The sequence below is a fragment of the Pelecanus crispus genome, chromosome 5 (assembly GCF_030463565.1).
Source record: "Pelecanus crispus isolate bPelCri1 chromosome 5, bPelCri1.pri, whole genome shotgun sequence".
In the NCBI taxonomy this organism is placed as follows: domain Eukaryota; kingdom Metazoa; phylum Chordata; class Aves; order Pelecaniformes; family Pelecanidae; genus Pelecanus; species Pelecanus crispus.
Window position 1 is genome coordinate 65,485,107 of NC_134647.1, and position 22,802 is coordinate 65,507,908.

General features: G+C 38.9%; 1 protein-coding gene across 4 annotated transcripts in view; it reads left to right on the forward strand.

Moving 5' to 3' along the window:
* DAB1 (DAB adaptor protein 1) overlaps positions 1–22,802 on the forward strand; it is a 120,198-nt gene that overhangs the window by 63,963 nt on the left and 33,433 nt on the right. For 3 of the 4 annotated variants that reach the window (XM_075711239.1, XM_075711241.1, XM_075711242.1), the window contains exons 4-7: positions 17,025–17,156; positions 17,781–17,900; positions 18,497–18,535; positions 19,876–19,941. In XM_075711239.1, coding sequence (XP_075567354.1) covers positions 17,025–17,156; positions 17,781–17,900; positions 18,497–18,535; positions 19,876–19,941 — 357 coding nt within the window. The remainder of the gene's footprint in view (positions 1–17,024; positions 17,157–17,780; positions 17,901–18,496; positions 18,536–19,875; positions 19,942–22,802) is intronic. The other variant, XM_075711243.1, reaches the window with a different exon arrangement.

A 22,802-nucleotide genomic window follows, 5' to 3' on the forward strand; every position in this document is an offset into this window, starting at 1 on the left:
AAAGAATTATTTCTGTTAAATAATTTTTTGTATTTATACAAAATACTTTTGTATATACAAAATAACTTTTGTATCAGCTCGTGGATATGCTAATTGCCAGAATATACTGCAATATATATCTATATGAGCTATTGTTATAGATGAAGTATTTATCTAGACTCTACAGTTGTCCAAAAAACATGGTAGACCTGTATCAGTATCTTGTTTCTTTGTGAGAAATACCCTAAACAGATGGATTGTAACCCAGTTTAGGAAGATGATAGCCATTTCACCAATTTTTCTTTTTTTGTCCTATGCAGCACCCTAAAAGTGAGTTTCATTTGCATTATCTATTACACACTTTGGAGGGATTGGCTAGTCTTTCAGAGATGTTGACCCATATCTTTATCTAAACACAGGGCTTGGCACAGCCTGTGGTTTTGTATGATTTCTAGGAATACTGTAAATGTCTGATTGGGTTACACTATTGCAGAGAAGTATTGCAGTGTGTTACTCATGTTTTATGAATTTAATTTGTAGCCTTTTTCTTCAGGCTGTCAGTATGAAGCCCAGGAAGAAAACTGTATATATAAATATATATATATATATATCAACTTGACTATCTATTCTCATTCTCATTATCCATCCCTCGCTCTAACCTTTATTATCTTTGAGGAGGATTATAGGACTCTCATGCAGAGCAGGATTTACCTAGGTGAGAAGGTGTTACTCGGTGAATAGTACCTCCCTGTTGCATGGAAGGGGGACCAGACCTTACCTGTAGCATTTTGTACAAAAAAATTAATTTGCCTTTTCATGCTGGCCACAGAACTCATGATTGTGCTTCTGCTTTAACTCTTAATGATGTCTAAATAAATAACATCTGTAGTGGGTGGTTATAATCCTGCTGGCCTCAGATTGTTCTCTTCTAGTGAGATAGCATTATGGCTGTGAGATCATCCAGCCACTGTTTTAGATGTCTATATCTTGCCCACCTTCCTGACCTTTTAAGCTCTTTTGACCTTCTCATGCACAGATTTTTCAAATTTGTTGCTAAGGCTTCTATAAAGCGTTTTCCAGGTTGTTCTGAGACTTTATCAGGTTTGTGCTGATAACCTCTGGATTTGCTCCATTTGATGTGAATGATAGTGTTAATTACGCTGAAAGATTGCTAACAGGACAGCTAAACTTGGCTGAAAGAAAATTTTAGCAAGACTAAAATTCTCACTGTTGGCAGAAGATACCTCATTTAAAATGTACCAAAGGTACTTCTTGACTGTACTGGAAATCTGTTGGTTCTGGCATCTTTGACCAGAAATCGAGGTACGATTATGGATCTGTAGTTATTCTTTGAAGCACATGTGCTGGAGCAGATGAAATGTCAAACTGTCAAGTCTCTATCACTGAGCATCTTTGAATATTTAAAAATAGAAATAAAAGAAGGAATTAATTCTATCTGCTCTCTACTCGCTCTGCAGTGCGCAGGAGAGATGGTGTAACTAGTTCATTGAATTCTTGTGTTTGCCAGAGCACGGTATTGGCCAGGAGATTGTTAATAGTCCCTGCCTGGGGCTTCTTCCAGCTCCAGGCCAGAAGCTCCCAGAGGTGGATTTTGTCATTTCTTTGAAACTGATCTTCCCAAAGTTCCTCTTCATGTCTGATCTCAGGTGGAGCACTTCATTAGCATCATTAATTTATCAGCTAATTTTGAATAAAGTCTTCTTCCTGGCCTCCCTGACTCTCATCTCTGGATTTTACCCCTGTGTTTCTAATGTGTCTATCTCTTTCCTGCAGTTTTCATCTGGGATTTCCTGGGTGCTCTCTGTCCTTGATCTGTTTTTCTTTTTCTGCTATGCTTTTTATCAGAGTTACTTCATTTGCAAATATAAATTTCATTATTGTGTCAAACCAAATGATGCCAGCCCTGTCTCCTTCTGTTCAAATCTTGACCTGTCTCTCCAGCCCTCTCATTACACATTTAGCTAACAGTTCAAGCTTAATGTGGCTAAACCAGGCCTTTTAATCCTGACTCCCAAAGGTATTTCTCTGACCTCCTTTTCAGAGTGCTGAGGAAAATATCAGCATCATCTATTATTCAGCCCTGTAAACTCAGCAACCTTTTTTCGATTGTCACATCCAGGGTAACTCCAGATCTTGCAGATTCTTCTTAACTGCACAGAAATACAGCATTTATTGTCATGCTTACAGTTAAAACACAGTCCTGCCTCTCTTCATCTTGTGTCTCAATTGTTATCCTTTTCTTTGTCCTTGACAAATGTGACTTTTATTTTTGAAATCCGTTGTGACTGCCAAGATTGCTGTCTCAGTTTATTCTTTCAATCATGTCACACTTCTCTTTGTATTCCTATGCTGAATCTGCCTTCTCTGTTTTATCAACCTATAGTCTAACTGTTTTATTGCCAGGCTCTTCATGGCTGTCTTTACTCTTCATCCACTTTCAAGGAGTCATTCCACAGTACCAACTTCCATCATTCTTTTATTCAGTTTTCAAATAAATGACTCTGAGCCTCTTCCCGTCCTGCCCATCATACTTTCAAGGAATTATTTGCACATATTCATGCAGTACGCCTTTGTTTTTTCTTCAAATCCCTCCTTAAAACGCTCCTGTACTAGAAAGTTGTTAAATTCAATGGTGCTGAGACTGCTGGTACCCTGTGATCACAGCCTGTCATGAAGATCTGTGCTTCCTCTTGCAGTCACCCTCTTGTCATTCGCTTGGAATGAGGACAGACCATCTAGTGGCTTGTACATCCAGCTCATGAAATCATTCTTCTGGCTGGCTGTCGTTTCTGTTGTGGCCTTGCAGAGGTGTGCCTTGGGGAAAGGTTGCACAGGTCAAACCAACCATGCCTTCTGCTGTGTCAGCCTGCCATTTCAGGGATGAGCCACCCGCAGTGTACTCACCTGGGAGGAAGGGGTGGAGGAGCAATGGAGGACATCTGCCAGGGCAGTCAATGAACGACTTCTTCATGGCCAAGGGTTTATGAGGAGCAGCTACCCTGGTCATGCATCTCAGAGATGTTCCAAGGGGCATCTGGCCCTTAGCTTTCAATAGTTGGAATTAAAGTATAAACTCTCTGGGATTACCTTCTTATTCTTTTTTTTTTTATCAGATATCTGTTTATAGGAACTTTTTGTAAGAAATGTTGTGTCTTGCACCATGCTGAGGACTTCTGAGGACTGCAGTGATACAAATATTATGTAATAACAATAAAGAGCATGCTGAAAAACAGCAAAGTCAAATTTTGCATGTACATTTGAAAATTGTGACACCTGTGGCCTTTCTTATGTGTTACGGGAATTGTATGCATTGTCTGCAGCTTCTGCCTGCGAAAGATCCCTCTGGCCAACTGGGAGTCTTGCCCTGTTGCTTGGCAGTTTCCCATCTTTCTACTTGTAAATATGAATAGTAACACATGGCATTTACTGTTCTACATGCAATAAATGTATCTAATTAGAATATGGCAGAGTACAGGACTTAAAAACCCTGCGTATTCCTCTTACAAGGTATTTATAGTCTTATGATACTTCAAAAGGGAAACAATAGCACATTTCATAAATAACATTTGACAGTTAGCAAAATGTAAATGTCAGAAGAACCTACTTCCATAATTATATCCCTTATTGACTATTGTAATTCATTTCTTACTGGCCTTCCAAACTGTGCCCTAGACAGTTTGGATGGTTCAGAGTCCTCCACTGGGATTTTAATAGCCACAAGCTCATAGAGATACATTTTATAGATGCCCAGTTTGCTCTATGAAGAATGTAAAATCCTTATGTATTGTGACAGTTTCGTCACTGTGAAAAAAAGATCCCAAAAGGCAAAACTGGGGTGTGATTTGGGGCATTGTGAAGTCTGAGTCTTTGATCAGGGACCAGGAGCTTTGGTTTGAACCTTACGTCTTTCCTCCTAACACTTGGCATACAGAGGAAGGCTGAAATTTCTATTGCTCCTCTCATCTGGAAATGCTGATCTACAGCTGAGTTCAACTTTCTTGTAGTTAGTATCCGCAGGAACTGTCTTGTAATATTTCTGACACTAATTGGCATGAAGATAAAATAAAGCTATTCCAGACGTTTTATCCAAACTGAAATAATTTGTGGGAATTTGTTGTATTTTTCAGTATGAAAGGGGTAAAAATTGGATTGCTTTCAAAAAGGCAGAAAATAAGATTTTATGACTTTGGTGATGGTCTCATTTGGCTGTATATGGCCTCCTGTTGTTTAAGCGAAGCACCCCAGGATGGATTTAAGAAAGGGAGGTGCTGCTACATGCATTGTGTGTTATGGTAAGGGGAACCTCACTATATGTATATTCCCAATCGCCATTTGGCCTCCATTGCATCGGGGGCGGGGACGCCCTCTATAGAGCTGTTGTAGTAAAAATTAGTGTAAACACTTCCTATATCGTTTAGGAATGTTTGGTATCGTTATAATGTTTGGTAAGCTTAAGCAGAATTTGTGGTGAATTTTACTAAAAACTTGAAAGTTAACTTTTGGTTATAGAAATGTATATAGTGGAACTGCACTGCATCCCTCTGGTGATGTATTGTCCTAGAGCAGAAAACTCAAAGTATAGAGTTATATTGGGATTTTTTGCCTATAATCACTACCCTTTTGTGATTCAGATAAGTAAATTAGGATACAAAAGCCACATTGTAGTCCCACTGACTCCAGCTGTGATTTTGCACCCAAAATACAGAGTTGCTTGGGGCAGGGGAGTTGTCTGCAAGTACTGGTATTTTTAAGCCAGGTTAATGCATTAACTAGAAAAATGAAAGAAAAAACACTAGCAAAAAAATTCAGGCCCATTTTCAGCACACACTGATTTACAATCGCTGGATTTAAAACTGCTCGGGAAAGGATTTAGCAAGAGAAGTGCTGACATAATAATAGCGCAGACAGCTAAGATGCACTGAAACCTCCTTGGAGAGTGGTGGGGGACCTTCAGCAGGTGCCATAACAGAAAGTTACATCCCCCTTTGAAATCTGCTGTTCCTTCTTCTTGGAGATGACTGGGAAGCATTACACCCCAGGTGTGCTGGTGATTTTCCTTCCTATTCAGTGCATTTTATCTGGTAGGCTGCTCTGCAATTTCCCGTTTGCCCTGGTAATGGCAATACTACCGATGACGCTTCTGAATTCCTGTGCCAGCTTGTAAGCTGTTTAACCTCTCCTATTGCTGGGGTCAGATGCAAGAGAGACAGATGACCTTTGCTGTCAATGTAATGGGAGAGGGAAACTACAGGAAGGTTTACTTTTCAAGTTACCTGTAGTTTGCGAGACGATAGTAATAGATCTCTATTGGCAAAAAAATCGGTGGATGAAGTTCTGCCCTCAGGAACACGTTTGTATTTACAGGGAAGTCAGCAAGAGCTTTGTTCAGTCTGATAGTCCAGGGGGACAGGTAAATGCCTTTTCTTCCACCTAGTGTACGTAATAAGTGGCCTTGTGGAAGGAGAAGAGGAGGGAAGACAGTGGTTACCAGTGGATGCTCTTATTTGTCAACAGTTACCAAACACAAATACCTGCTTTCATCCCAGTCTTTCAGTTGAATAAGTAGTACATTTCAGATATCAATAGACCTTTGCTTAATATATAAGTAACTGTTCATAAAAGTTGTCTTCCTAAATGAAATAATTGTACTCATAACCTTTCTGTTTTATGCACTGCATGCTCAGCATGCAGGCAACCATGTGTCACAGAGCCTAAGGGCTGGAAGAGCATCTCCCATTGTGCTACCCAGCACCTGGTGGTAATTGTGGAATTACAGCAGTGCCTAATGTGTCCCTAAGTTGTAGCACGCCTCTAGAAAAAGCGGCATTTAATGGACTCTAGCTATCTCTACTGTTAATACTTTTTAATTCTTTGTGTTCCCATCCTAATTCTGCATCATTGTATTCCTAGTGAAGCAAGCAGCAACATTGCTGCAGACTTTAAAGGGAGCATTGTGAAATAGGTGAGGCAGAGCACTAATTAATTAGAGTGCCTTGACATTTAAAGCAAATGAGAAGTCTGGGTATCTGCAAATATTGGATGTGGCTCCTGGCCCCTGCTCTGCATAGCTCTGAGTATTTTTTTTTTTCTTTTTAGATAGTCAAAATACGGATATGAATCCAATTTTTTTGATTGTGCCCTTGCTTTTAAAAAGACTGAGTTGGTTTGTAGAAGGTTTTATAGCCCTGTGTGATCTTTAATTAGCCAAATGTACTCTTGTGAATGATACAGGAATTTGGAAGTATTTTAAAGTGTAAAGCACGTGAGACTGTAACCTATATATGCATAGTGCTGAGATTGAAGTAATGAGGAAGTTCAGGTTTGATTAGAAGTAGAAGACATGCTGTGCACAGAAGTTGTAAAGGGTGGGGGAAAACTAAAGGAATAAGTAATAGAAAACAATCCAGCATCCATGCATCAAAGCTATGAAAGACTTTACTGCATGCATTTAAGTAAAAGGTGAGGGCAGAGCTGCCTGATAGCTTTTCTGAAAGGGAGACCCTGTGTGACACCCACTGCCAGGACAAAAAAGCAAGGCAGGGAGAGAGAAAAGCAAGTGTAGTTGAACCATGTTCTCTGCTGGGCCACATCTGCATGCAGACTGTTTAATCAAAGTTTGCTTTTGGAGATTTCAATTAGCAGGAGAAGACTAAAACCAAACATTTGGTCTGCTTTACATGAAAATGAGCAGGGAAGAAACAACTTGGGCTTTAAAATGTGCAAATGGGAGCTTTAGGGCTCCCTTTTGGAAGGTGCCAGGGCAGAACTTATAAATACTCTCCATTGCCTGAGTTGAAATGTAGAACTGTTGTCATACAATGTGCCAAGCACCTACTGAGTATGACTCCAGAAATTCCTACCTTGGGATAATGCAGGGAGGAAGAAAACCCCAAATCAAGCCAAAAATTACCTGTAAGTTCTTTGTTCTTTTTTAGAGTCTCTTTGAGGTTTGCCTTTTACATTTTATTTTGTTTTTATCTTCGGGCTTAGGTACTGCACACATTCGTGTTGCTACGGATGCTTTATATCCTAGGTTAAGTGTCTGTTGTGGGACCTGAACAAATGAAGGAGTGCCACATTTGTGGGATTATCTGAAGTTTGTTTATACATGCAACTGTAACTCAAAGAAAATGGGTTCCTCTCTTTTTCTGTAGAAAGACTGAAAATAAAATGGCATGAAATGCCAGCGTGGTATTTATGACCAGGATAGGTAGTTAATGGTACTGTTGCTGAATTGTAAAGCTTATCACTCCAGAGTCATCTTTTGCTAACCTGCAGATACAGTGTCCATCGGCAGCCTTCAGGCACCTTCAACACAGGTGTCATTATAATGCTCTGTGATTGTACACCTCCAGTTGTGGAATAGTCTGAGATCTTACAATATTGATAGAGGTTGTTCCTTAGTCTTTTCAAAGAGTTGGCCATCGCCTCAAAGGCCAGTTCTGCATTGGGAAGAATATCCAGCATCTCAGACATCTCTGCTGGGAACCAGGAGGACTTCTCAAGATAATGTATTTTGGAAAATGTAGTAGTAGAGAAGGGTGACCTCAGGATAAAAGGCTTTCCTGTTTATGGTATAGAAAAGGTAAACTCAAGTGTTTCTCATATGCAAACCGATGCCTGTGGTAGGGGACATTCCAGGATGTCTCCTTTACTTGTACATTTGTATGCTGTCCACTAGAAAATTAAGCCATTAGAGATGAAGAGTTGAGCTGAGTGGATATTGTCCAGTTCTGTAGTGTGCCATTGGAAACCAACCTATTGCTGTGGAACAGAGGTGGGATTTCTTGCTTGTATGCTTTGGTTTATTTCTGAATATAAAATCACTTTTGTATTTGAAAGATGCAAAACATTGTGTCGTGTGAACGTCTCAGCTTTTTTGCTTTCATTTTCAATTGGCTCATGAACATGACATACTGGTTATACACAGTCTGTGAGTTCATAGAGTCTTTCTCTATTCCTATTCTCTGTACATGTGCTTTCTCTCAGCCTCCTTTAAAGTGATATTAAACTGGTATGAGTACCTAGGAGACATACATAAATATAAAAGAAATCCCTCTTGTCCTTTTTCCTCTTTTCGAGAGAAGTTTGTAATGTTATGGAAGTAGATTTATGGTTAAAGAAAGTTGCTGTTTGATGACTGTTCAGTGCAACCTAATTTCGGTGTTGCCAATACGAGTAGAATTTTTGTGATCTTTGCAAACTCTCCTTTATAGGGTTTGCATGACAGATCAAGAAAATCAGAGGCTGGTTTTCACTGATGAGCTTTTCAAATCACAGGCTGCAAGAAGAGGGTGGGTCATAATGCTTGCTGAATCTGAAGCAGTTAAGATCTGAGACTGTTAAAGCCAAAAAATTACCTCCAAAGCTCCTAGGAGTTGTATGAAGGAATTTCTTGTGCTGTTCATGTAAATCAAAAGCATTTCAGCAGATGAGGGATATTGGTGTAAAGGAACAAAAGAACCTTGCAAAAAGTAAAGGCTTCTCAAAAGGTATTCACAGGCTACAAAGATGAATGCAATAAAAATATGGAGATATTCAGTGATTCTGTAACAAACTAACTGTCTCATTACTGAATATTGTGCTCCCTCAAATTGAAGATTTAATCAGTAAGAGTCTTACAAACTTCAAAGTATATCAGGAAAAAATACAAAGCGTGGTCAGAGGTGCCACACTTAGGCTGCGTGGAAGCTTTGGCTTGAGAGTAAAGGGCAATATTGGCATATTTATGGCTGTTTTGATCTACTGACCATTTTGCAGAAGGTGATGAGGTGGGGGCTAAGGGAGAATATGCAGAGACAGATGTGTTACAGCCCTGGAAACCCAGCAGTGGCCAGTGGGCAGCTGCCATCCCAAAGAATAAAATAATATCCTTATAGACAAGTATTGTTACTTGTACAGCACATTCAAATAGTGAAATGGCAAGGTAGAATAATGTATTGTAGTCTATAGGTGGTCTCATACAGTTGCAATGTAGGGCCATATTGCATTACTGAGCTGATTATGGCCTAGTGGGTCCATTGACTTCAGTATCAAGGACCAGATTCACTGCTTCTTGGTATTGCTGTGCAAATCCTTCTTTGTTTTAACCATCCTGATAAAACAATGACTGTGTCTGATGCAGAACAATAGGAAAATAGTACGAGACTCATGGGAGGTCCAGCATCACGGCTTTAATGTAGCACATTTGTTTTTCCAAAGCTCTATGAAAATGTTTCTTTGCCCCTTAGGATTTTCTTTGTCCTGGAACAATATTTGCAAGTACCTAGTTAAAATATAACTTGGGATTAACAGTAATTGGACATGGGTTTTAGATCTAGCTAGCTACTTTCACTCCTGGTACAATAAAAAATTGAAAAGCCTTTGAAGTGAAGATACAAAATTGGCCATGTGTGTGTTCCAGTTTTGTTTTGTTCCTTTCCAAATTCATATATCTAGTAAATGGATCTTCTGCATGAGCAACTTAGCATTTGCTTCCTAAGACCATGAACAATAACTAATTTCATATCTGGTCTTTGTCAGACATTATTACAAATTATGAGAGCCAGACAGAAGTTTATTACCTTAGTGGTGTTCTCTTTCACAAATTAGGTTCTTTGAACATCCAGCTAGCTCAATATCATATCATTCATCACAATTAGACTGCTGCACTGGCAAAGTTAAGTCTGGCTAGCTTAATTGACTCCTGGCGTATGCCAGGGGTCTCGGGTGAGGACAACTCCGGGCCAGTTGAGAGCACCACTGCATGTGCCTATAACAGGAGGCACAAACAAGGACACTTGCATTTGCTGTCTTAAGAATTTGCTGCTCTTGCTCCCCAGGTAAGATACAGGCAGTAGCAGGATACTTTTTCCATCAAGCAAAGGAAATGGTAAGGATTAATTCAGATTTTAGCTGAGGCTGAAGTACCCTTCTAAGCTATCTTCCTGAGTCCAACCAAACAGGCTCCTACCTGGGGTACTTTCGTTAAGTGCTTGCCTTTATATAGGATGAATTGGAGTGTACAGATTGAGCTTAGTCTAGCACTTCACTTGAAGATGTGCTTATCCTTACACATACAATTATGCTCGCTGACTTTAATCCTTCCTGACTCAGCTGCACATTGCCATGTAAGCTTGGGAAGTCACATAATCTGTTTTTTGCTTCAGTCTCCTCGGTTGCAGGAGTAGTGTGGCTCTTAAGAGTATTATTATTATTGTTATTAAGAGGAAATTAAATTTACACATCTTTTGGGTGCTTTGCTGTGTCACAGCCAGACTGTTGACCCCTTGGAGGGACTGAATCTGTGATAACTAGGGCTCAATCTGTCTTCTTTTCTTTATCAGCACCATATTTTATGTGCCCCTTCGTGATACATAGACCAAGCTTTGATCTGCATATAATCTGAAAGTGTGCTTTTTGTGCCAAGTGTTTTTATTGCGAAGCTTGTGCACTGAAACACTCTTTAGAAGTTGGCACTTGGAAAAGTCTTTCTTTAAGTTATTGTCTGCAAAATCAATGTGTATGGAATAAGCACAGGAATTAGACAGATTTATTTCCTTTGCATTGTGAAGACATCCTTAAAGGCTGCCATCTGAAGAGTCCCTTCGGGCTTGGAGGACACTCCAGAGGTTACATTTGCCTTTTCTGCCCCTATTCTTGTTTGGGGGTTTTTTTGCAGATGGAAGGTCCATAACCTATTGTTCATCCCAAACTTCATGAGTGGCTTTGGGTCAAGAAGATTCAGGGCTGGACCATTCATTTTGGCTGTGTAGTAGGTAGCACGTGTTCAGTAGCCTTCAGTGGAAGGGTTCAGTTCTCACTCCATGGTAATATGTTCAATTTATACTCTTTTATGATCAAAACTGATCATCTTGGCCAGTGCCTGGAAATGCCTCCCCGTACTGAAATTTTCATAACCACAAGAGGTTTCTAGTGGGTTTTGCTTTTCAGGTATTCATATGTGACATTTATTTTTGTAAGCTGAATTGAAATGATACTTTGTTCCAAGACTGCTTGCTGTTCTAGTAGGAATTCAGTATTTTGATAATTTGCTAAGCTTACTGTACTGCTCTCTTCCTTTCCTCATTCAAACTAGATGAAATTTTCCATGTGTTGTAGTAAATGTTTATATAACAGATTTTTTTTTGATCTATCAAGTGTTCACCCACACCAACCACTACCATGTATAAGCCAAATTACTGTGATCTGTCATATATTGTTTATTCGGCTGTCCTCTCCCCATGGACACGCAACTGGAGTACTCATTAGGGTAGTAGAGGACTGTCAGATTCGAAATACAATGTTTCATATTTGCCTTTTGTTTAGATACATAGTTTCTAAAGCTGTTTCTCTTGTGAGGACTATTTTTCCTCCTTTCCTCAAGTGTCCCCGTTTGTATTATATGGCCTGGGTGAAGTGCTCCCCTCTTGCCTTTCTGACCAATTGGAGCAAAATCCAAACAATTTTTTGTATTCAACTTTGAAAAATAGGCCAAAATAATAGAAAAGAAAAAAGATAATGAAAAGCATCTGCCCAGTGGGGGCAGAGGAGACTGCAACAGTAACACCACGATTTGTAGCAGCCTGTCACTAATTGAGAAGTCAGCAGTGGTAAATTCACAAGGTGTGTTCAAAGCCTTATCAGGTTGGATTTAGCTGCCTCTGACAGCAACCTGCAAGTTCTGTCTCTTCCTTTACACTTCAGCAACACCCACAATGCCAGTCAAATGTTTTTATACTGTGCCAAGTGCTCAGGAACCACCAGGGAGGCAGGGGAAAGGCTGTGGGTGCATGCACTGATGGCGGCGGGGAGCAATTGGCTTTTCGGGTGGATGAGCTCTGTCACCACCGCTGCTCTGTCACCCTGTGCTGCGTCCAGCAGTGATTCGCAGGGAGTTTGGAGTCATCGGTAACTGTAGCTCTGAAACACACCAAGCTGCCTCCTCTTCGCTATTTCACATTAAAATGAAATTTTTTGCAGTGGTTAGGGGAAGGCTTGTTGCATTTCCCCATCTGCTTGTTCCCTGCACATCATGGTAGGCTGATGCCTCGCCACCCCATCTGCCACCCAAATGCCAAGTTCCAGAAAACAACATGGACAAGTTTGTGGTACAACTGTGACTTACTTATTTATTTTCCATTGACATTTGAGATTGGTGACATTTTCCCCAAACTGTCTGTACACAATCCCATTGAAATGGGACTGTCTCTAGGGTGAAAGGAAGTTGAAAGATTCACAACTGCTTAACGGGTATCCATGCGCCATTAATGGGTACCAGAGGAAAAAACCATGCCAGCAAGGTCTGATGAGATGTTTGTTCCAGATGTCTGTGTGTTTCTGTTTCTTTTTCTTTTTCTGTTGTTGTTGTCTACATACAGGGGACTGCCCTCTGTCCATGCCTGGAAGTTACAAAACAGGTCTGGGATTTGAATCTGCAGCTGTAGAGAATTTAAGTGTTTCATGTCTGCTCCTTAAGCGTGTTATTTGAAATGTGAGGTGTTTACAACGGAGATGAGCAGCTCCAGACCACCTCTACTAAGTGCATTTTAACGAAACAGCAGAGAAGCATTGCAGAACAAACATAGGCAATTAGAGAAATGCTTGTGACCAGTTGTTGTCCCCATGATCCCTGCAAATCTCAGCTAAAACAAACAGGAATTGTAAGGAAATGGCCATGAAGAACATTTGACAAAATGCCGTAGTATGCATGGCTTGAGCACTGTTAAGGAACACAGCAGCCTCCCAGGTGTAGTGGAGGAGCTGGCCACATGTCTGTAGCACTCCGGTGTTTCTTGCAGCAATAAGATAAAATTCATCTCAGAAGAACTCACCTGTTTTACAATTCATTGTTTTCACTTAATATGTTGCAGTAAATAACGGTCAAAGTACTCTTACACTTCTGGCTTGCTAAGCTTGTCGTTAAGGCATTGCCATAATTTTCCACGTTCAGTTCAGTTTCTACAATTTGTTCACTATTCTTCCTAAACAGATAGGGCTGATATCCTAGCGTGCTGCTGAGCAATCACAATATGAGTTGGAGTATGGGGAACTTGCATGTAGACAGCAGTATGACTGAAACTATAGTTAATAAAGTTATTCTATTATGAATCCATTAAGGATTTTGCAGTTTGGTGGGTAACTTTGATGTTTGAGGAGCTTTAAGTGACATGCAAAATGTATTATTGCTTATTCAGATGTGGTAGAAGTGAATAGACCAGAGTAGAAATTCAGAGGACGCTTGGGCCACTTCTGTCACCCACATCCCGGTATCGATGACGTGGAAATTACAACAGCGGAGCTGTTGGTTGATACTGCCTATCTGAAAATGGGCTCACCATTTAGTTATTCAAGGTGAAAGGCTGTGTAACTTAAAACCCTGTGAAACTTGTCTGTATAGATACAATATTGTGTGGTACATCCTTCCTGCTTTCAGTGGGACAGCTTTTATAGGAGGCTTTGCAGCTTGCAGGACATCTTTTGTTGTGGCTCTTAACACTGTGCCCCAGGCTCCACTAAATAGACAACCTCATTAAAAGAGAAATAGCGATAGTAAAGCAGTGACTTTCTCATGCCATCTAACTCACATATTTGACATGATTGCTGGACCCTCCAAGTACTTAATTGATTGACTTAATTGATTTAGTGGCACTGGAGGCTACAGCATGGAAATAAAGGGGCAAGATGAGGATAAGGGGTGAAAAAATTTATGATAGGTGCCAAGCAGCCTGAGGGAAATTAGAAATGCTACAGATCTCAGAGGCAGCTAAATCAATTCAATGTGATGTACAGGGAGCAACCTGGGGGAAGAGGAGAAGCAGGGTACAGAATGGAGAAAAAGACAGAAAACAGTGGCTAGTGGGAAAGACTGGAGTAAACTTAAGGGGAAGAGGGAAGACAGCAGTCTTGGTGGAGGTGGGTATTTTGGACTTCTTTAAGTTTAACACCAGGAAAAAACTTTCTAGTGTATGAATAAAATATTATAATGACATCATGTTTAGCCTAAAAAGAAGGACTCGTGCATCACGAGATTGTCTTAGTTACCCAGTTTGAGGTTTTATCTGTGTTTCCATTTAAAATCCTCGACGTTTACAACAGTGACTAAAAGTCACAGGAGACCTAGAATAATTTGGAGGCTATGTACATGGATTTTTTTAAGAACTGAAGCTTAAATGTTAAATTACTTTCTTATCTGTGCAATATTTAATTGACTGGATTGAACCATAATACAAATTAAGTCTTCTCTATAATTTGTTCTGTCATACTGCAGCCCTCCAAAACAATTTGATGCCTCACTTATGAACAGGTAAATGGCTTGTAGCAGCGCTCAGCAAAGATACGGTAAAAACATCAAATAGCGTGTGGTGGAATCCATCAGCATGGGCGTACGGGGGTGCCATAAACATCCCTGAGTTATGAAATAATTCTTTTATGTGCTTCTGACCCACTAGAGACAGGATTAAGTCATGGTAAAACCTTGAAGATATTAAAAAAAAAAGAAGATGCTGTGGAGAAAGGAGTATATCAGCTTGTTGAGCACTCACCAGTAGTTCTGCTGTAAGCAGTTTTGTGTGGCTTTTGTTTCATTTCCTTTCAGGACTGTTCATATCGAGCATCAAGAGGGTGGCTACATGTGAGCAGTTACAAACTGAGGGATGAAGATGGCATTCCTATTGGTTGGTCTCATTTTACGGGACAGATTAAGCTATGTGAATGCGTCAGACACAAATCTAATCAAAACATGCAAAGAGCATGTGTTTATAGATAGCGTCAGTTGTAAGTCTTTGTTGGGTGGCTGGAGGAGATGATGTTTCTCCTCATCCTGTCCCTTCTGTTGTCCTTTACTGTAGTGCACGTCTTGCTCCTGTGAAGGGCTCTGCAGGGTACTAGGCAGGCTGCATCCTTAAAACAAAGATTTAGAAAAAGGATGCCATTCTGATCTTGCATTTTATGATGGTAAATCTCTACTGACTGCAACAGGAGTCTCATTGCTGCTTTACGGTGAGCAAAGAATCAGGCACTTGTTAAATAATGTTTGGAATGAAGTATTGGAATATGTAGAAAGGACACATTAGATGAATCGAGGGCTGTGAAAGCACAGGTTTGAAGGAGTGTTTATATCTACGTTTTAGTACAGATGTGTGTATGCAACATTGCATTTCATGTGTATGTTCCAACTCAGTATCCCTCAAACAAATGAAAAACTCTTGCTAAATGCTCCATACAGTAAAATATGTGAAAGGATAATGTTGCAGTCACCTTTACTTAATTTGGACATCTATTGATACAGTATGTAAAGTATCATAACCATTAAAAATGTAATGATTTTCAAACGGTTAATGAGGGTTCCCAAATAAATTGGAGTGTCTCCATCTGCTGTCTTACGTTGTGGATGATACTTTTCCATGGTAGAATGATCTTCAAATTTAATTCCACGAGGAAGGAACCTGATCACAGTTTAATTTCAGTGCAAAACGCTGTCTCGCAATCAATAAAGCAATGTCAAAGAACTTTGATTTAATAGAAGCCAGAGATAATGTTCCCTGTCATATGCAGAATAGAGAGATGGGAACATTTCATTTCATTGTAACAGATAGCATGCACCTTGGTTTTCAGAAAAAACTAATAAATCAATATCCCTGTATTATCTAAGTAAGATCCCGTCATTAATTTTAAATGCTTAACAGGTTGGGAGAGTCTGAAGCACACCTTCAGCTTAGCTGCGTTCAGCCTAAAGTCAATGGCAACACTTCCATTTTCCTACGAGCAAGCAATCTTGATCTTGGCAAGTTAGGAGTCATTTACTGCGAAATGAAAATGCAAAATGTCCAGTCTTTTGTTTTATATGTAGTCATCTGTCTCTTGCGTGCTGCCTCTCCTTTTAAATTTCAATTCATGTTCTACAGAAGTCTCATCGCTTGTCACTTGCCCTGCGTGCGCTCAGCCTTTTTGCTTTTACACACACACATCCTCTCCAGTTTTGAATTTTAAAATGTTTTTTTTTTTAAACTCTAAAAATAACTGGTTGTTTAGAGATTGCCTGGATACCATGCTGATTTTCAAAATGTGCTTTTCTCAAAACCAGCAGGAATCTGGACCTCAAAAGAGTTCTTTGTGAGGCTTTGCCTGCTCTCAGAAATAGCATTATCCCTAGATGATAGAAGAGCAGGTCAATATATCAGAAGGTAGAAATTTGAACTAATAGATTGTTTTAGATAAAATTTTCAAGGACATTATTTTAAGTAGAAATACATAAATATTATTTTGGTAATGACATACTACTTAGGCCAAAGCAAGAAACGTGCTGGCACTCCAAGACATGCTTATAGGAGTCTCAGATTCATGTCCTGGCTCTGGGGAGAGTTTTACTCACACATCTAAACCAAAGTTGAGTCTTTCTATTATTACAATTAACCAAAGTGGGATTTTAAATAAAATGTGAACTTCTGCATTTAGTATCAATTTCAAGTTAGATAATTGCATTTCCATGAATTTTCTGGGAAAAATAAATTTTCAGAGTTCTGCTATGCTTTTAATGAAATACTGCTTGCTGGCTGACGCCGAGTGTTGCAGAGATAAAGCAAGTCTGGTGCCGATTCTTAGAGAGATTGGCTATCTCAGCTCTAGCTCTGCAGCCCCTGCAGATCAGTCTGTCCTCAGAGTCACCCTGTATGAAGCTACAGCCAGCTGCTGCTGCTTCTTATATATACCTACCAACACTGATTCCGTACCTAGGATGCTGTGTCGGTAGTAACTAGGTAACATGGTATTTTTTGTTCAATTATATCTCACCAAAAGATACCAAGAAAAATACCCGGTTGAGGCTTTTAGTCAATTTATTAAAGCAAGTCAAGTTTGACTAGATCTTGAAAAGAGAATAGGCTTAAAGAGCTCAGATGTTCATTGATTTTGATACCAGGTTATGTTTGTTTGTTTTAATTCCATAGGTGTATTGAGATCCAGGTAAAGCACTGATAAAAGAGAAATTATACAGCTTTTTAATAAAACATTCTGATGGATATTTCTTACTGTGTTTTTTTCAATAGCTACTACAGCACCACCATGCAGTTCATGAAATTTCATACATCGCAAAGGATATCACAGACCATCGAGCATTTGGATATGTATGTGGAAAGGAGGGAAATCACAGATTTGTGGCAATAAAAACAGCCCAGGCAGTAAGTATCAGATCACTGTCATTTTCTATAGTGTAACTCAGTAGAAAAGTCATGTTCATAAGAAGCTATTCAAGAGGCCAATCTTGTATTGTTTACGATTGTGCTAGGCTTGTCACAAGTGTCTGCTTAGACGTTCTTAAATAGCAAATTAATGAAACCAGCTTGGGAAAAAGGGAATGTATTTCACTATTTCTGATTTTTTATGATGTATTTTTTTAGAATTAGTTACTTTTTTCCTTTCTAACTAAACTAGCCTGGATACAGATACATTTAGTTATATTCCTATACTCATCTAAATAGAAAGTAATAGTTACCAAATAGCTACTTTGCATATAGTTTACCGTAATTTCATTGTGTGAGAAACCACTAATAAACATGCTTTTATATTCATATATATGCCGTTTATATTCATAATGCCTTTTATATTCATAATTATAATTATCATTAATTTGCAAATACAGTTAGTTTGATAGAAATTAACCCAAGCCTGGATGCTAAGGTAGAAGTTAATTCTGTATGTTCTCTCCAATTGTGGAGATGCTCTAACTGCTCTATCAGCGGGATGGGATAGGAGGAATATATTTTCCCAAGTAGAAACCCTCCTTGCTGTTTTTGCTTCCATAGGCTGAACCTGTAATTCTGGACTTGCGAGACCTGTTTCAGCTCATCTATGAACTGAAACAAAGGGAAGAAATGGAAAAAAAGGCACAAAAGGATAAACAGTGTGAACAAGCGGTATACCAGGTACACGCATAAGCTTAGGCTACTGCCAAGAAAAGTATGGTTTGAGTATCCCTCAAAGTTGCTCCAAAGAGGAACTGAGCATCCTCAGCATTTCTTAACATCAATGGGTTTGAATGGTGCTAGCTTCAAATGGACAAATATGAACCTAACAGCCATCATGCGCTCAGAAGTAGGATTAAACAGTGATGAAAGCTGTCACTTGGGGTATGATGAACATGTTTACCAACTGGAAATGATCTGTTCATTTCCCACGTAGTGTTTCTTCTAATTCAGAAGGAAAACTTCAGTGAAGGTCAGTGTGTTGTAAGTCAGGTTTTTAATAGCGTCTAACACTTTAGGGAAGATTCAATATACTTCTCAATGTGTGTATTTGAATCAAATCAAATAAGGTGCAGATTGCTAAACTCAGATGAAACTTGAATAAAGTTACTTTGAACAACAATGTGAATTTATCTGTATATTAAAAAAAGAAAACTATATACTTACCTGCCCATTTTGCTTATTTCTTTGCTGTCCTTTAATTTCTGAAAATAGTTCCTTTATCTCTACTGTTTATGTTCTTTGCTTTTACTGCCTGTCCTCTTACTTTGCTGTAGACAATTTTGGAAGAAGATGTAGAAGATCCTGTATACCAGGTAATTTCTGAAGCTGTATGGCCTTGGAGTTTCAGAAATGACTAGATATATGTTATCTTCAAATACAGCCAAAACCTTTAAGAAGATGTTTTGAAATTCGTGGAGATTTCTAAGAAACTTGTAAAATTTTTACAGAAGTAGCTTATTTAGAGATTAAGCTGTAAGTAGTAGCACAATATGTCTGTATCAAATAGAATAGAATATTTCAGTTAGAGTATATAAATATAGAAATAGAAGTATTTTGTAAATATTTCCTAAAATGTGGGATGTGAGTCCAGATTTTAAGTTTCCAAATGAGATTTGTCATAATTTTTTAATACAAACTCTAACTGAAAAGGGAGTTACTTTGAGAATAAGGAAGGTGACATCTTGTTCTGACAGTAATAAATTGGCATTTCGGTTTTGGCTTCTATGGAGCCAGAATTTAATTCAGAGGGTGAATATTTAAAAAAAAAAAAAAAAAAAAAGAGGAATTGATTTTATAACACACTCCCTTGTTGGCATTTGGGCTATGATTTAATAAGAGATCTGAAATTTAAGTCTTGTTTTATCTAATCAAAATGTCTGGGAGCAAAGGTGATTATTAGAAATATGTCAATATATTCATGTCCAGTATCCTCCTGAGTGTGACGAAGAAAAAGATGTAATTTCATTCTCATGTTTTTGCGCTGAAACAAAATATATGATAGTTTACTACTTTTTTCCTGGAGATTTTGTGTTCTTCCACTTAGGCATGTCAGTGGGAGGCACACTGAAAGAAACTGATTCAGCCATTAGTGACTATTGAACAGTGCCTAAGGTGCAGCAAGAAAGATGATAAGAATTAGGATGCCCAAAATTACTATTCAGCTTTTATAATGTCAGGAGTTTTACTTTGTGCTCTTTGCAATAAAGCAAGAACCTGAAAATTAAGTGTGTTGTGACAGCCTTTTGCCATGTGGCCCGTTACATGAGCACCGGCCTATTCTTCCAGTTTGGATTTAGCTTTTTTAATCATAGATAATAAATAGATATGGAAATAATTGCCATTATGTAAAAGAGGCAAAATTCACATTGACTTCGGAAAATTAATATTGGGCCACAGGCTGTCTCCCTAGTGAGAAAGAATTAGGAAGTTGCTCTAATGATCATTAGAGGAGATTTAGGTCTATTCATTGCCGGTTTATGAAATATGAAACAACCCTACCCTGCGCTTTCCTACAAACCAGTTGTCCTGCTGCCAGCCTGTACTTTGTACTTGTTTCTTTAATGCCTGCCTATGTTTTTAAGTGGAATTCCAAATCGCCTTTTTTCCTTCTGTTTCATCTTTGACTTTTCCTCTCTGGCGGCTGGTGTAATAGTACATTGTGTTTGAGGCTGGACACGAGCCAATCCGTGAGCCTGAAACGGAAGAAAACATTTATCAGGTATAAAATCGCTAACTTCGGTGTTTTCATTGCAACGATTGGAAGCATATAGTAAAGTACATTTCGTATATGGTTCACTTTTATTAGCTTTCATTCATCACAAAAATGTCTGGCGTTTCGTTCTGGTGACATGACATGAATAATCTGCTGGTCTCAGTGTGATTTTTCTGTTGTTTGTAATTTCAACTTCTGCAAACTTTATTAACTTTGTTCAACTTATGAAGGGTCTTAAACTTTTGAGTACACCATATAAGGTGATACATAGTGGATTCTCTTTTTCTGTTAATGTTTTGAAACCTTTTACACCTATTCTAAGAAACAGATACTGAAATCTGATGGAGGGCAGACCATCCAAGCAATTCTTAGAACGATATTTTGATGGTACTGCTCTTCTTTCTGGCTAGCCAAGGAGGTCACTGAGCAAAACCTAAGAGCTCTCAATGGATATCCCACAGACTGGGGAAAATATTTTCAGAGTGCCTATGTTATGTTAGAGCCCTAGCATGCATTCTTCACACTGACAAAAAATTGCATTGAAAGCAATGTAAAATAATCTTTTGTCATTCAATTTATCCTCAAGGGATCAGTACAGGGTTTATTAAAATATAATGTAATTCATTTTGTGTCACATACTAGAGGCAAATCTGGAGATAGACAGAAATCTCTGTATGCTGTAAGAAAATTGTGATTTGAAGAAATCATTTAGTATGGAGGGGAAGGAGATTCAAGCAGTGATTAAGCATTTCATCTAGCTGTGCTAGAGGTTGATTTCCTAATAGGAAAAGCTTTTTTAAGGTAGACAGCAGCAGGGATAGAACAAAAAAAAAAAAAAGGAAAGGTATTTTTTTAAGTAACAGAAAAGGTAGGAAGATAATAGAAAAAATGAAGGGGTAGAGTGGCTGTAAGCCAAAATAGAAAGGAGCTAAGTGGGAAAGAGAAATGCAAGTTAAACATTAGAAAATAACCATCTTATAGACCCCATCACAGGGTCATTAAGATGAGATTCATTTAACCTGTCTCTGTTGATTGCCTGGCACCTCACCATGCACACTAATATATGCATCTTTCTGCATCTCTAGACCAAGACATGCAAAACTCTCAAGGTGAGAGTATGCCTAAGGTGGAAAATTTTCTACCGCATAGTGTTGAAAGTTTGTCTAATTTCCAAGAAAGCAATCTGTTAAAAAATTATTACTATAATTGTCGGTTTTATGCTAGAAACAAAAATCCCATTACAACTTCATTCAGACAAAAAAAATTCTGATTGTTGTTCATTGAAGTGTAGAGCTTTTAGTGATGTTTTAGAGAAGTACTGGTGGAAGCAAGCAAAATGGGGTCATCACTCCCAGTGTTTTGAGATCTTAGAGCAAACTCTGGTGAGTAGGGAAGTAGGAACTGTGTTCTGAGGAATGGCCTAAAAAACAGGAGGGCTCTCTGGATGTTTTCTTTTTCTTAAAATGGAAACAGAAGATGATAAGCATATAGTGAGGTCTTGCCTTATCTTGAGGTACTGCTGTTAATGTCCTGTAAGTCACCAGGGAATTGCTCAAGGCTTTGTATCACAATGTCTGGATGTGATGAAGTTTTTTCTCCCACAGTGATGCACAGAAAATATCTGTGATACATAATATGCCATACTCTCAGCATATGCAGTCTAGCGTTGTCCTTCTCTGTATTTACTACAGGCAGTACCTTGAAAACAGCACATACTGAGGTTAGGGAGCTACAAGTCTTTTTCTGTTATCTATTGTAATTAACAGATGCTAAAGTATCGCTACTGTAGACTTGCCCAGAGCCACGAGCTTGAGTTTCCATGGATTTCGTGAGCTCTTGGCTTGCTATAAATCTGGGTTCCCACAGCTGAGATCTTACACTGGCAAAATTGTTTCTTTTACAAGATTTTGATGAACTCTGACCCGCCCATTAAAAATGAAATTAGAAAAGGTCCTCCTTTGGTTTTTGTTTGCTTGTTAATTTTTTTAGTTTGATGCAAATTGTTGCCAGCTCTACTGTTTACTACAAAGCCTTTCCCATACTACACTTTGGTAAAAATGCGTCTGCTCAGTAACCTCATGCATCCTTGATAGGTGCCAAAAGTGACTATTTCTTTTTAACATAGTAAAGGTGACAATTTCCTTTTTCAGCGTTCTTTCTCTGATACATTACCCCAAAGACTGTCTGTGTCTGCTCTTTTAATATTGTCTGCCTGTATAAGTTGCTCTAATGTGTAGGTATGCAAGGATTTGATTACTGACATGTACCAGTCCTCTCACCTAGTGTCAGATTTCTTAATAGCATCTCTTTGCCTGTCTGTTGTTTTATGGTATGAAGTGGGGATGGGATTTTGTTAGGTGTTTTTGTATTGTGTGTGTAGCAGCAGTGGTCTCTATGGAGAGGCAAGTTCTGCTCCATCAGGAGTTGACAATCTGAGATGGGAGTTTCTGAGTTGCGGTGCTTGTATTGCTGGTAAGATGAAGTATGTCAAAATGGTTCACAGTCTGTCACAGAGCCAGAGCTGTCAGCAGCAATAGTACTGGTAACCGTTTGCCGATATTGCTAATCAAATTACAAACAGGAGAAATCCCTTGCAGACCCACAGTCTACGTAGCGATGCAAAAAAAGCGTGATGATACCTGGCAAATAAAGACAACAGGAAGACAGGTGGTATTGAGTTGGGAGAGAAGAAAGTCTTTCAGAAAAGTTTCTCTGTTTTGGTATTAGAAGTCAGAAGCTTTTCTCTAATGTAGTTGTAAGCTGGAGTGAGAGGGGGGGATCGATAGTGCAGGGAAACACGCATTCCAAAATAAGCTGTGGATAGAAGTGTACAAACTGGGATGACTTCATGGAGAAGTTGACTGATG